Source organism: Poecilia mexicana, unplaced genomic scaffold, assembly GCF_051168715.1.
Source record: "Poecilia mexicana isolate PSO_F unplaced genomic scaffold, ASM5116871v1 scaffold_18, whole genome shotgun sequence".
In the NCBI taxonomy this organism is placed as follows: Eukaryota; Metazoa; Chordata; class Actinopteri; order Cyprinodontiformes; family Poeciliidae; genus Poecilia; species Poecilia mexicana.
In genome coordinates, this window is record NW_028263387.1 from 22,093,014 (window position 1) to 22,106,470 (window position 13,457).

Consider the following 13,457-nt stretch of genomic DNA (forward strand, 5'->3'; position numbering starts at 1 on the left):
ACATGTTCTCAACAACAAACTTTAATTTCTAATTAACATCTAACACTGAAAATAAATTATTAAAATTATTTATTTTTGGATAATTTTTGATAATTTTAATTATCCGAAATAAATAAACAAAACAACAGAAGCAAGAAATAAGATGGACACTGAAGTCTCTGTAAGCAAAACTGGGGGTTGTTAAGACCAAAGCACCAGACCGAAGATTTTTGTTATCCAGTTATTGGTAGAAAAATCGAGAGAAAAGAGAAAAATAACGAACCATGCAAATAGAAATAACTGAACTTGTTTTAATCTATCAAAATCTATTTATCTGAAAAATAATTTAACAAGGTATTAAACATACCTTTCATTTAATTTTTGGAACTGGTAATACGTGGAAGCAGAAAAAATAATTACTTCTAAGATATTAAACATTCGAAATCAAATCATTTTATGGGAAACATTTCATTTTTAATAATTGTGTTAATATTGCGTTACCGTGAACTAAAATAATTTTACAAATAATTATTGTTGCTCAAAATATCATAAAAATCTTGTTCTGACCTAAGCTTGTTAGAAATAAAAATAGATGTCTCAAAATTATCAATAATAGTGTATCGTTCTCAAATAAATCCGTGTAAATCAAGCAACATGATCTGCTGCATTTCATTTACCTGGGATATTTTCATTACTACATTTTATACAGTAATATGCTACGCTTTCATTTAATTTGACTATGCTAAACCAACAGATGTTTAAACAAATCATTAGAAAAAGTATTCATATTATTAACTGAGGTCAGAGATGAAGAGAAACCCCCGTCTTCGTGGAGATTATTGTTTCTGTTAATTTATCTGCCGTGTAAAATAAAAAATCCGACTTCCAAGTATAAATTGAACGCCACAAAAGTCGGACGTTCTTAGACCCACCCACTTTCACGCAGCGAGCGTTTTCATTGGCTGAGCCCTGTGTCCATCACAACCGTGACTCAAACCGCTGTCATGTGACGAATGTTTTTGTAGAGTCGTTTCCGCATTCAGTGGGTGATTTTCACCGTGTCATGTGAACGCAAACCTTTGGAGTGATTTAACTTCCAACCCCCTGGGAATCTTTATCGAGGTCCAGAGGAGTACCCGCCGCTCCAGAGATCTTTCCAGCGGGTGCGCTGAAAGACTTGGGTCCGGGGCGGTCAGCCATGGCGGACGAGGAGCGGTCACCGCTGCTGCCCGAGCAGCAGTACGCGACCAACGGCTTCTTCCCGCAGAGAAGCTCCGGTGGATATCCACAGAGTACGTACACATTTGTTTTCTGTTAGCCACTTAAACCACATTAATAAATGCTAACTAACTTAGTCTAGAATAAGTAAAACATTTACATTTGTGTTTAACCCTGGAAATGTTTTAATGTAAACAAGCTTAGCCGTTTTAGCTTTGAGTTTGGATTACAGTGGAAGACGTCGATTGGGAAATTAAGACACACCTAGGACATGTTTCACATGTGTAAAATAACTTGGCATTCATGTATGTGAAGTGACAGAGGCAAGAAATAATATTAGGTTTGTAAAATTACCTTCAGATGTTTATAAATTAGCTAATAAGTTCATATATTTTATATTAAGTTTTTTTTACATGGAGACATGTTCCCAAATTAATTATAAGTCCATATTTTATTTATTTTCTACTTTTGCAGTCATCTGAAGCTGTTAAAATGTGAAACTCTCACTAGTTACCGTTTCCTCTCACAGTATCTTGTGAAATGAATGAAAATAATCTGATAATGGGAACCAGGAATACCATAATTTTAAAAACTTCCAGTTTTAAAACCACTAGCACTGTTCCTGTGTGAACCACATTTTTCTCCAGCTTTGTGGAGCAAAGGGTAACAAAGCCTATTGCTGTCTACTGGAAGTCATCTGACTGACTGGCTTACAAGGAAGACAAATGCCTCTGATTTCCAGTCAGACAAAACAAGAAATGTCATGATGTTGGAGCAACATTCGGCAAATTGCAAACGACATATTTGTTAAGCAATGCACTGCATCAAACCGGACTAATTAATCAGTTAATATCAGTTTGTTATGGTATAATTATTGCTGTATATAGAGCAAAATGGGAAAAAGTTAATTATTCTTTACAACTGCATAAAAACTGCCAAATAATCAGTTGGTCTTTGTCCTGTATTCTGCTTTAAACTACAAAATGAGGTTATAATAAAAGTAAATATAAAACTATGCCGATATAACTGTTTGTATACTCAGAAGCTGTAGCTTTCTTTGTATATTATTTAGTTCCTGATGTATATAAACTTACTTCAGTGTTTTTATTTCCTCTTTCACTCTCGGTTGTTTGGGCAGCCTTGCTGACTCTCCTGGTTACTGACACAGATATTCATGTTGTAAAATATACAACTGAGTGAAAGATAAGAAAAGAAAATGGTGATGGTGAGGTTGTCATTGTTTACTGACCTGAATCCTGAACACCATTAAAGCTGTGTGTTTGTGAACTCATTCTAGATGTTAATGTTTGCTGGGACATTTGCAGAAAAGAAAATTCTAGAGAAAAAGGGCAAATACAAAAGAAACTGTTTAGAACAATAAATAATAAAAAAAATGTTTTCGTACTAACCGCATGGCAATTTTAGTATAAATAAATGTCTAAACGCTTTTTTACTGTGGAGACAGAGTGAACCTTTTATAAGACAAACCAGAGTAAATAAAGCAAAATTTGTGGGGGGGAAAAAGCCCACATAAGTTTAAAATGCTAGTATTTATCACATCAGCCAACACCAGAAAGTTAGCTAAAATCCTAATATATATGCACATTTGATAACACTAGAAAGATAGCTAAAATGCTACTATTAGCATGTTAACTAACCCTTTTATGTTAGCTAACAAACTATCTACTGTAGTAATCTTTAGTAAGTAAAATATGTTACTGACATTCATCGTCTAACTCTTGTATGTTGGCCAGCTTAAACTAGATAGTTTACTATAGTATACTATTTGTTATAGTATACTATAGTAATCTTAAGTAAGTAAACTCATTAGTTAAAATGTTAATGAGATCCGTGGGGTAAATTCCTGATATAATTTTTTGCTAATGCTAGAAAGTTATCTAAAAAAAAAACATTAGCATGTTGCCTAATGGTTGAATGTTAGTCAACTTAAACTAACTACTAAAATAATTTTGAGTACAAATTATTTAAAATGAGATTAGCTATCTTAAATTAACTATTTATTATTTAAATAGAAGCTTATGGTCTAAAATGAAACATTAGCAGCAATGCTGCCATTAGCATGTTTGCTAACTATGTAATTTTAGCTAAGATGAGTTGTAAGTACTCAACAAGTGGTTATATGCTATCTCGAGCTAAAATGCTAATGTTAGTGTGTCTGCTATCAATTTCAAGTTTTATGTGCTATACTTGGGTTACATTATATGCTTAAATAATGTATATTTCAGTGGAATAAAATGAAATGTTGTCCTCAGATAGTTTGCAATGTTCCTTAAATAAACTCAGTTTGGTTTGCTCCAGTCTGATTTGAATGATGGTTATGTAAATTATTTGATTTGCAAAGAGTCGCACACAGGTAGTCGACTCTTTGCAACGCCGTGTCGCTCAAGCAGAGGAGGGTAGAGTAGCTCAAAGTCGTACTCAAGTGAGAGTAGCAGTACTTCAGCACAGTTTTAATCAAGTACAAAGTAGCTGTTCAAGAAATTACTTGAGTTAGAGTAAAAAAGTATTTGGCAAAAAGCCTACTCATATACTGAGTATCTGATCAGAACATTAATATTTGAAAACTGCATCATTAGACGGACCAAAATATAAAAGTATGTGGCAAATTTTGGTATTTTTAAAGACCAAAGTGAAAATAATTAAGATGATAAATAAAATCAGGTATTTTTCCAGATCAGTTTAAAAAAAACAAAAACGTATGAAACTTTAAGAAAAACTGCAGGTGTGTGTCTGGTGAATAAAAAGCACAGTCAAGTAAAAGTGCTCTTGAAAGTAAAATTTTTCCTAAAAGTAACTCAAACAAATGTAATTGAGTAAGTGTAACTGGTTACTACCCAACTTTGGGCCCAATACGACAAAAAGCGTTAATGTAAGCCTGTATTTAACCCTGTAAGCTGCTGCTATTGGTGTCTCTGTTGTTTGTGCGGATCTTGTCATCGTCTTCCTATCCTCAGGTATTGTGCCGTTCCCCAGCTATGTGCCGCCCAGTGAAGCTCCGCCCCCGTACTCGCCCCAGGGCAGCCCAGACAGCAGCAGCGCCCCGGTCATCAGCTGTCGGGTCTGCCAGACGGCCATCTCTGTGGAGGGAAAGACGCATCAGCATGTGGTGAAGTGCAGCATCTGCAACGAAGCCACGGTAGGAACGAGGAAGACTCAGTCAGTCAAGTTTATTTGTGCAGCGCATTTCAGCAACAAGGCAGTTAGAAGAGCTTTACATCGTAAAGAAGACGCCAGCAATTCAGAAAACCAGCAAACAAATAAACATTGAATATGTTGATCAATGTTTCAGTGATTATATTTCAAAAGCAACTCTAAACATTTGAGTTTTTAGTCTAGATTTAAAGGAACTCAGTGTTTCGAATTTAATACAGCAAATATGAAAAATCATTCTTAAGTTTTATATCTACAATCAATAACACTTATTTCCTAACAGAAAAAAATGTGCTAGATTTTAGTTTTTTTTCCGTCTTCTTGATCCTCAAAAACTTTGACAAAAAGTTCAGGCTCCCCTGCTGTTCTGGATGTTTATCAGAATATTTCACCATCAGTATTCGTCAGATATGGAGACAGAGTTCATCTGAAAGTTTTGAATTTGTTTCAGAGTTTCTTTTGTTTTCTGTTTGTAGCCGATAAAGAACGCTCCCGTTGGAAAGAAGTACGTCCGCTGTCCGTGTAACTGTCTGCTGATCTGCAAAGTCACATCCCAAAAGATCGCCTGTCCACGGCCGTACTGGTAAGACTGGAAAAAAACAAATACTGCAATCCTGTGAGATAAATTAGAATATGAGTTCCAGTAAGACTTTTTATTGTCAAATTAGAAATATCTTTTGAAAACATACTTTTCATTAAGTCCACAGTTTTCATTAAACCCACCTGTAAGCAGAAAATCATCATAACTAACAGAAATAAAGCTTGAGAACATAAATTTTTGTAATTAATCTATGCAGTGTTTAACTTCGTAAACAAAATGCAGTTTTATTAATATTCTGATCTATTGAATAATCAAATTCATTGAAGTTTGTTAAAAGACATAAAGTCAGTAATTGTGAAACAAGCTAAAAACATTACATTTTGTCGAATGTTAGCATAAAGATCATCAAACATCAAATCTGTTGGTCAATGTTCCATTTATTATGATTTAAAATCAACTAAACAGGTGAGTTTTCAGTTTTGATTTAAAGTAACTATTCAATATGCTAACAGACTGGATAACATGGACTGAAATAGCTAATAACATTAGCTAAAATGCTATCAATAGAATACTGACTAAACCTAGCAAGTTAGCCAACTTAATCTGTCTTTAGTAATCTCATTTGTTCAAAATGCTAACAAGATTGGTTAGCTAAAAATGCTAACATTTGCTAATACTAAGAAGTAGACTTGCATCAACTCAATGTGCTAATTGCAGCTAATAGAGGATAATTGGTCTAAAATGCAACTTTAGCAGAAATGCTAATGCTAGTATGATGAATATGAATATATGTATGCATTTTTGCTAAAGTTGCATTTCAATCCAATTATTTTCTATTAGCTGCCATTAGCATACAGAACAGGTTTAGTTAATGCAGACCTACTTCTTAGTATTAGCATATGTGCATAGCTTAGCATTTTTAGCTAACCAAAGAAATGAATATGACTGTATATAAACAGACAGAAGAAAACACTAAAAAACAGAGTGGAAGTTTTGTTTAGAAATGTTAGAGGATTATGTTATGAGTTATTTTAAGTCAGCAGTTTCCTGATTTTTTTTTATTTTATTTTATTTTGTTTTTTGGGCAGTAAGCGCATCATCAACCTGGGACCAGTCCACATCGGCAGCGACAGTCCAGAACCGCGGCGCCAACCCGTCGGGCTCAGGGTCATCTGCGGACACTGCTCCAATACATTCCTGGTAATCGGCAAATACTGCAACAGGCTGCACATATATTTTCACTGGCATTGATCTTTCCTTTCTTTTTATTCCACTCTTCCAGTGGACAGAGATTTCAGACCGGACTTTGGCCCGATGTCCACACTGCCGAAAAGTGTAAGCATTTCTGCAGTTGTTTGCTTCTTTGAGAGACGGATCCATATATTTGTCTCTTTGATTTGTGGCCCGATCAGGTTTGCTTTAAAATAAAATGCTTTTCCTTATATATTAACCAGTTCTTCAGTTGGGCAGCAGTACCCGAGGAGGAGGAGCTGGCTGTGTTTCCTGCTCTTTGTTGTTCTGGCAGCATCCACCACTGGACTTTTGGTGAGTTTCTATCTGTGTTAAACTGTTTAGATTGATTCATATGACACAATGACATTCTGATTGTTCTCATTATGAATTTCCTTAATTTGATGTATTCATACTGACCTACAGAAGAGAACAAAACAACTTATTTGGTTAATAAGATAAAAATTATTGGTTAAAATCAGGACATGTTTTGGTCCGGGCTACACTCGCCTCGTGTTTCAGATAAAGTAACAGCTTCTACAAACTGCTGCAGTTTAAAGGTCTATGATGTTAGCTAACATGAATAACCATTCAGTGACGGCAGACTATCATTTAATTAGAGGTGAGCTACATGCACAACCTAGTGTGTTAGCTAACTTAAGTTATCTTCTTTAGTAATTTTGAGTATGTAATCTCGTTAGGTCAAAATGCTAATGAAATTGGCTAGCTAAAATGCTCATTTATACACATTTGCTAATACTAGGAAGTTTACATTAACTGTGTTCTGCCTTTAGCACATTTATGTGTGCTAAAGGCAACATGTGTGAAATTACTGTTCTAATATGCAACATCAGCAAAAAGGCTAAAGTATGTTTAACTGTATTTGGCAAAGGTTATATGCTAATATGAGCTAAAATGCTAACAATATCTAAATGGTAATGTTAGTATGATTAACAAAGAACTTTGCAACAAGTTAGATGTTATGCACTAAAATCCTAACATTTGTATAATGGACTACATACTTAGCAACATGTTATATGCTATCAGGACCTAGAATCCTAACAATAGTTAAAACGATATTATTAGCCAGATCAACTAATCAACTAGCAACAGCTTAAATACTATTGTGAGCTAAAATACTAATGTTAGCATGATGAATTAAGTATTTAGCATAAAGTTATGTGATCACAAGCTAAAAAGCTAAAAGTAGCTTGATGCTAATATAACTTAGCAACAAGGTATATTGTATTGTGAGCTAAAAATGATAATAATTAAACTGGTAATGTTAGCATGACTAACTAAGCTAAGGCGTATTTAAGTTGATGCATATTAGACCGATGATTTCATTTAAACGAGTTACATGCTTTCATGAGCTAAAATGCTAATGCTAGCATCATGAACCAAGTACTTAGCAAGAGGTTATGTTCTATTGTGAGCTAAAATGCTAACAGTAGTTAAAATGGTGATTTTGGCACGATCAACTAATCACTTAGCAATAGATTATATGCTATTCTGAGCTAAAATATTAACTTTAGCATTATGTGCTAAGTACAATACTTACCAACAAGTTATAAGCTAACAATAGCTAAAATAACTGTGTTAGCATGAAGAACTAAGTACTCAACTACAGTTTATATGCTATCATGAGCTAAAATGTAAACTTTTGGATGCCACCAGTCAATTGCGATCTTAATGTGCTATATTTAAGTTACATTATATGCTGAAAAACAACTAAAGATCTTGTTTGTAGGAACAGATTCCCTCTGGGAAGTACCTCAAAGTCAAGACAGCTTCAGAAAACTCTTATGTGTGTGAAGCTGAAAGGACTTGAACAAATATGTGTGTGTTTGTGTTCAGGTTGGTACGTGGAAGCCGGCGCAGCACTCAAAGGGCATCTACGTGTCGTGGGTGCTGCTGATCGTGTTAGCTCTTTTTACCTTGATAAGAGCCATGTACTGGAGGTGTTTCAAGATCAGCGACCCCATATCCAACATCACATAGACAGACCATTCAGGAACTGAAAGAGGGAAGTCAGTTCCTGTCGCAGATCAAGTACATGAGCAGGAGCACACAAGACAAGTGGTAAACGATCCGAGAGTCGGTGTGGTAACCGTGAAATGACACAGGAAGGGAAAACTAACTGAATTTAGAGTAATTAAAAGTATCTTTCTTGTGCTATACTGGGATTAAAGAAATAAAAGCTGCTAGTTGTCCAAAAACAACACTGAGATCTTGTTGAGCATTTTCTATTTTACTGCCATCATCAGGTTTAAAAAGTATTAAATTAAATAAATGAAAGGAATCTGAACTACAAAGCAGGATCAGCATCATAGTAAAGTAACTTCAGGCGTCTTAGAGCTGTTTTATGTGAGCTAGTTCACTGAAAACACTAACTAACTTTTTGGTTTCTCAAATGTAATCAAAAACTTCTCATCAGGTTTATGTTTAATTCTCCAGGATCACATTGTAAGAAGAGCGTTTATTTACACAAATCAGTATTTATCTCACTATGTCTTAAAGTCACAAACTTTCTCTATGAAAACTATTCTGTTGGATTTGTAACAGTTTTACATGTAATGTAACATATAATGTTTGTAGTTTCATTTTAAACCTGCAGTGTGTAACTTATAAAAATATTTTTTTATATATTTGTTGAAACTGTCAGTGCTGTCAATCACCCTCTGTGTGGCGCTGCTCTTCTCCTGTTTGCTCTCTGTTACGCCACAGCTAGCATAGCCTGTTGTGAATGCTGAGGGCCACTGATGACGGTGGATGAACATTTTCCTGTAACAGGAAGTTGTTTTTCCACCATTAGAACATTTAGCAGCTCATTTACTAGGTTGATTGACAGCGCTAAGACCCTCCTCCTGACTCTGACTGCGTTTTTTTTGTCTTGGTGTATTTCTTCAGACGGCAATGGTAGAACTATCTTTTCACAGATTATCTGTCTCATATTAAACATGGAGACAGTTTTAACAAATATGTAAAAACATAATTGTAAATAAGTTCCTGCAGCTTTAAGGACATTCTTTATTTTCTGAAGCATTTTTAAGACAAATTAACGCTGCCAGAAGTGCAAACCTGCACTTCTGGCAGGTTTGCACCTCTGAGATTACAATTTTTGAGTACTAATCATCTTAAAAGAATATTTAAACCCTCCTTTAAGCAAATTAATCCATTAAAATAACATCAAATATCAAATCTACATGAGATTTAGGGAGAAATTGATCATGAAGTTGATCAGTTTCACATTGTTTCATATCAGGATTATCTTTTTAATATGAACTCATTTGGGATCTAATCCCAACTCCAAGTGAAAATAAAAGATGGTCAAATCTTCTCAAATCTCAGCTGTTCGTGTTAATTAACTCAGTTCACCTGAAGATACTTTAAACCTGTTGAGTCTGCTTTGTGGCCCAGACTAGTAGAAGTAGAAATATTCCTCTGTTCTGGATGAATCAGCATTTTTGTTCTGCCAGATTATTAGAAAATATTAGGGAAAATGAAATGAAAACAGGAACTAACTGATGTTTTGCTGAACTGTCATGTTTGGACATAACAACCCGTCATGATCATGAGTTTATTTGATGCCAACACGAATACAAACTTTTGTCTTCAGATGGAAACATATTGATGGTAAATTGATGTTTTTGTGCTGTACTTTTTGCAGGGAGTTAATTTAAAGTATAAATGCTCTTACAGAAACCAGTTGGCATAGAAACGGCTCTAAAATCGAAGCTTAAATCGACCCCACTAATGGGATATTAATGTGTTTTTATTGTCCAGTGCAGAGTTCAGGTCTAGCACTGGGGCTGAAAATGAAAAACATCTGAAGTTGCATAAAGAAGATGAGTTGATTTCTTTACAGAAATAGTCAAACTTGAAGTGATAAATGAAAGTTTTAGTGATTTATAGTTTCTTCAAAAACAAGAAGATGCCAAGAATGTTTTACCTCATGAAGCCTAAATGGACAGAAAATTTAAAATATGAAGCATTTGAAGAAACGCGTTTCACGTCAGCAGCATTGTTTACTTTATGTAACCATTTAAATTGATTTATTCGCAGATTAGAAGGAATAAAGTAAGATCTCGTTTTGTTACCAATGAAAGGCCTTTGCTCAGCTTAGTGTAAAAATTGTCTTAATTCAGTTTATTTAATGTGTAAATAGGAAGGATAGTTTATAGGTGAATGATTTTGGGAATCTTTAAGTTAATTATAACTTCATGTTTATTAGCATGTTAGTACCAGATTAATCTCATACAGGGATTTTTGAACATATTTGATTTATTTGTAGTTTTTTTGTTTGTTTGTTTGTTTATCCATAAAAATCAAACCTGTCAGATCTTGAAAGGAAACTCTGATTAAATCTAATGTGTGGAAATAAGTGCTAATGTCTGTGGAAATGTAAATATTTCAGGAGGTTCTGCTGCCCCCTTGTGTTTGATTAATGTATGTACCTGCTGACTGTGACGTTGCACTACATTGTACTGAAGTTCTACTGTCTGGTTCTCACTGTATTTTTGGTGGATGGATGCTTTATTTTGTATATCGTGAAACAAAGTAATACCTTTAACAAAGTCCTTGGCTCAATGTCATTTTTTAAATTATTTATTTAAACCAGAAAGAATATATTTCTGAAAGAAAAATGAGAAGAATAAATTTAGTATATAAATTATATTTAAGATATTGTATGGAAAATGAGGCCTAAAAGTAAGATTATTTTAAATATTTGACTTTTTATGACTTTGAAGAAAACTCACAAGTTATTGACTATTTCAAGTACTTTGTATAGTTTTTTAAATACGTTTTAAAGTAAATTTAACACAGTATTACCATATAGCTGGTATCTCATTTGCCTGCCAGGTTTTAATATGAGGAGAAGAAATGAGTTTATGCAAACTGAATTTAAATTGAGACACGAAAGCTCCAAATATGATCAAATCATTAATTTCAGACCAATTGTAGCAAAATTACATGCAGGAGGTTATATTTACTATATCGTCTTACCATAAATAAAAAGGCAAAAACCATAAACATCAGAGTTTTACTACTTGTAACCACAAGAGGTCAGCAGTGAGGAAGAAATAAGCTGCTATCTGCAGCTCCACTTCATATTTATAATATTGCTCCGTTTGTTTGTTTTCTGTTTTTTAATTTCATTATTTTATTCCAGAGGCTCTTGGAAAAACACTGACCACGTAACGTCCTGAAGCTCTGTTGAGTTGCTAGGTAACGGCCTGGCCTTCTGTGGGGTTGCTAGGTAACGACACGTTTTGGAAACGGGTAATTTTCCAGACACAAAAAACATTAATTTATCGCCAAAACATGGCTGCGGGGTTTTGTAAGCACTGGGGCCACAGGATTGTAAAAAAAAAAAAGTACATTTCCACTAAAAAATACCCCTAAACAAATTTGGAGCTTAATCTCAGACAATTTCTAGAAAAAAAACTTTTAAAAATTTCAGATTTTGAAAAGTTGAAGATTTGCTAGAACAAACTGGGAGATTTTGAGATCAATGTTTGAGAAAAACTGTAAAAAATTTTGATTTTCAAAAGTCTGAATTTTTTGACTTTTGCAAATTTTCTGTTAAAAAAGTCAAACATTTGCTAAGAAAAAATAAAATCTTTAAATTAATCTCAGGCATTTTTGAGAAAAAAAACATAATTTTTGAGTTTCAAAAGTCAAACATTTACTACAAAATTTTTTAGATTAATCCCAGAAAATTTTGAAAACTCAGTAAATGTCGAAATTTTTTTACTTTGAATTGACAAAATTTCTCCTTTTTTTTCTCAAAATTTCTTAGTTTTTCTACAAAATTTCCAACATTTTTAAAAGTTTTATTTTCTGTTATGGCCCTAATACACCATGCCACTCATCAATCTCAGTTCTTTAATTAGTCTTGTTAAATCTGGCGTTGGTGAACTCTCGTTTGGTTCTCGTTTGGTTTCCATCCCGCTCCCCCTCCTAACTCTCCTCCCCCATCCAGCTGCTGCCTCACTGGGATGACTCCAGTATAGCGCGCTTTTCCCAGTTGCTTCTTGTGACTCGGACCGCTCTGAAGGTCTGACTCCCTCGATTTGTTTTGGACTAAATCTGGGATTTAAAGACTAAACCGATGCACAGATTATCTTTGTACTAACGGAAATCTCCTTGTTTTCCTGAATTATTGTGGGATTGCTGGAGTTGAAAGGGAAATCTCTGCTTTGGCTGAAAGAAAACTAGAGATTGTTGGTGCTAGTTGCAGAAATCAGTTGACGCTCAGAGAGTTTGCGTATTCCTGGTTCGGGTAAATGTTCCTGGCTGTTTTTGGATATGTTGGAGGAAAAGAAGGCAGTCGGATCTCCGCAGGAGAAAAAAACTTCAAACATTAGCAGGAAGAAAATCCTGAGCTTCAACGCAGGAAACGCCAACGTTGCCTCAACCAACGGCAACGTCAGCAATCATCCACAAAGGTGAGAGATGAAGCGTCTTCCTGCTAGAATGACTGTTTTACTAAGTAGATTACTGCTGCTGTCATGATTTAAGGAACAGGTAAACTGAGAAATAGTGTTAACAATAAAATAGAAATGCTGCAACAGAACGAGCTGAAAATTAGATTTGATCATTTCCTGAATAAAACATGTTGCTAATGTTGCTAACGCATAGCAGCATAGTTTACGTCTGCCTTCATTAAAATGATCTGAAGAATAAAATGAACATTAATCGTGTTGTTATAGAGCAGAACTTCAGTTTTAAGTTTCTGAGTCGCCTGATTGTTTATTCAGTTAATCCATGAAAACTGTTTCCTGTTTGGAACCGAAAAACCTAAAGAATCAGTTCAGTTTGTTAGATGTTCTAGTTTTATTACAACATTAAAACCGTTTATTATTCATGCATCCATCTGTCTATCCATCCATCTGTCCATCCGTCCATCCATCCATCCGTCCGTCCGTCCGTCCGTCCGTCCGTCTGTCCGTCCGTCCATCTTATTTACTCTTTTTTTCTCTCCTGGATAAAATAAAAATATTCCCCGTTGGCCCTCAGATGTTTGATCAGATCAGGAAAACAGAGAAAAGCTTTTTATCATCAGAGCTAATTTCCGTTTAGCTGTGAAGCCTTGGTGGCATCAGGCCCAAAGCGGCTCTTAATGGGTTTCCAGACAGCCCTGGGTTTAGTGAGGCGTTTATTACTGCGGGACAGATTATTATCCCTTCGGCTCACACAGGATGACAGCGTAAAGTAAACACAAGAACAAGCCTTTTTATTTTCCAGTGGAAACTCTGGGGAAAACGAGAGGCTCACAATGTCCTGGCTTACATAAATTAATGCTGGACTTCAT

General features: G+C 34.8%; 1 protein-coding gene across 1 annotated transcript; it reads left to right on the plus strand.

Annotated features, from left to right (window-relative positions):
* Positions 1-992: 992 nt before the first annotated feature.
* LOC106914598 (type I phosphatidylinositol 4,5-bisphosphate 4-phosphatase-B-like) lies at positions 993-10,716 on the plus strand. Its single transcript, XM_014981468.2, has 7 exons — positions 993-1,271; positions 4,173-4,354; positions 4,845-4,951; positions 5,998-6,109; positions 6,192-6,244; positions 6,364-6,454; positions 7,997-10,716. Exons 1-7 carry the CDS (start codon positions 1,178-1,180, stop codon positions 8,138-8,140), a joined length of 783 nt encoding a protein of 260 aa, XP_014836954.2. The 5' UTR covers positions 993-1,177; the 3' UTR covers positions 8,141-10,716.
* The last annotated feature ends 2,741 nt before the right edge of the window (positions 10,717-13,457 follow it).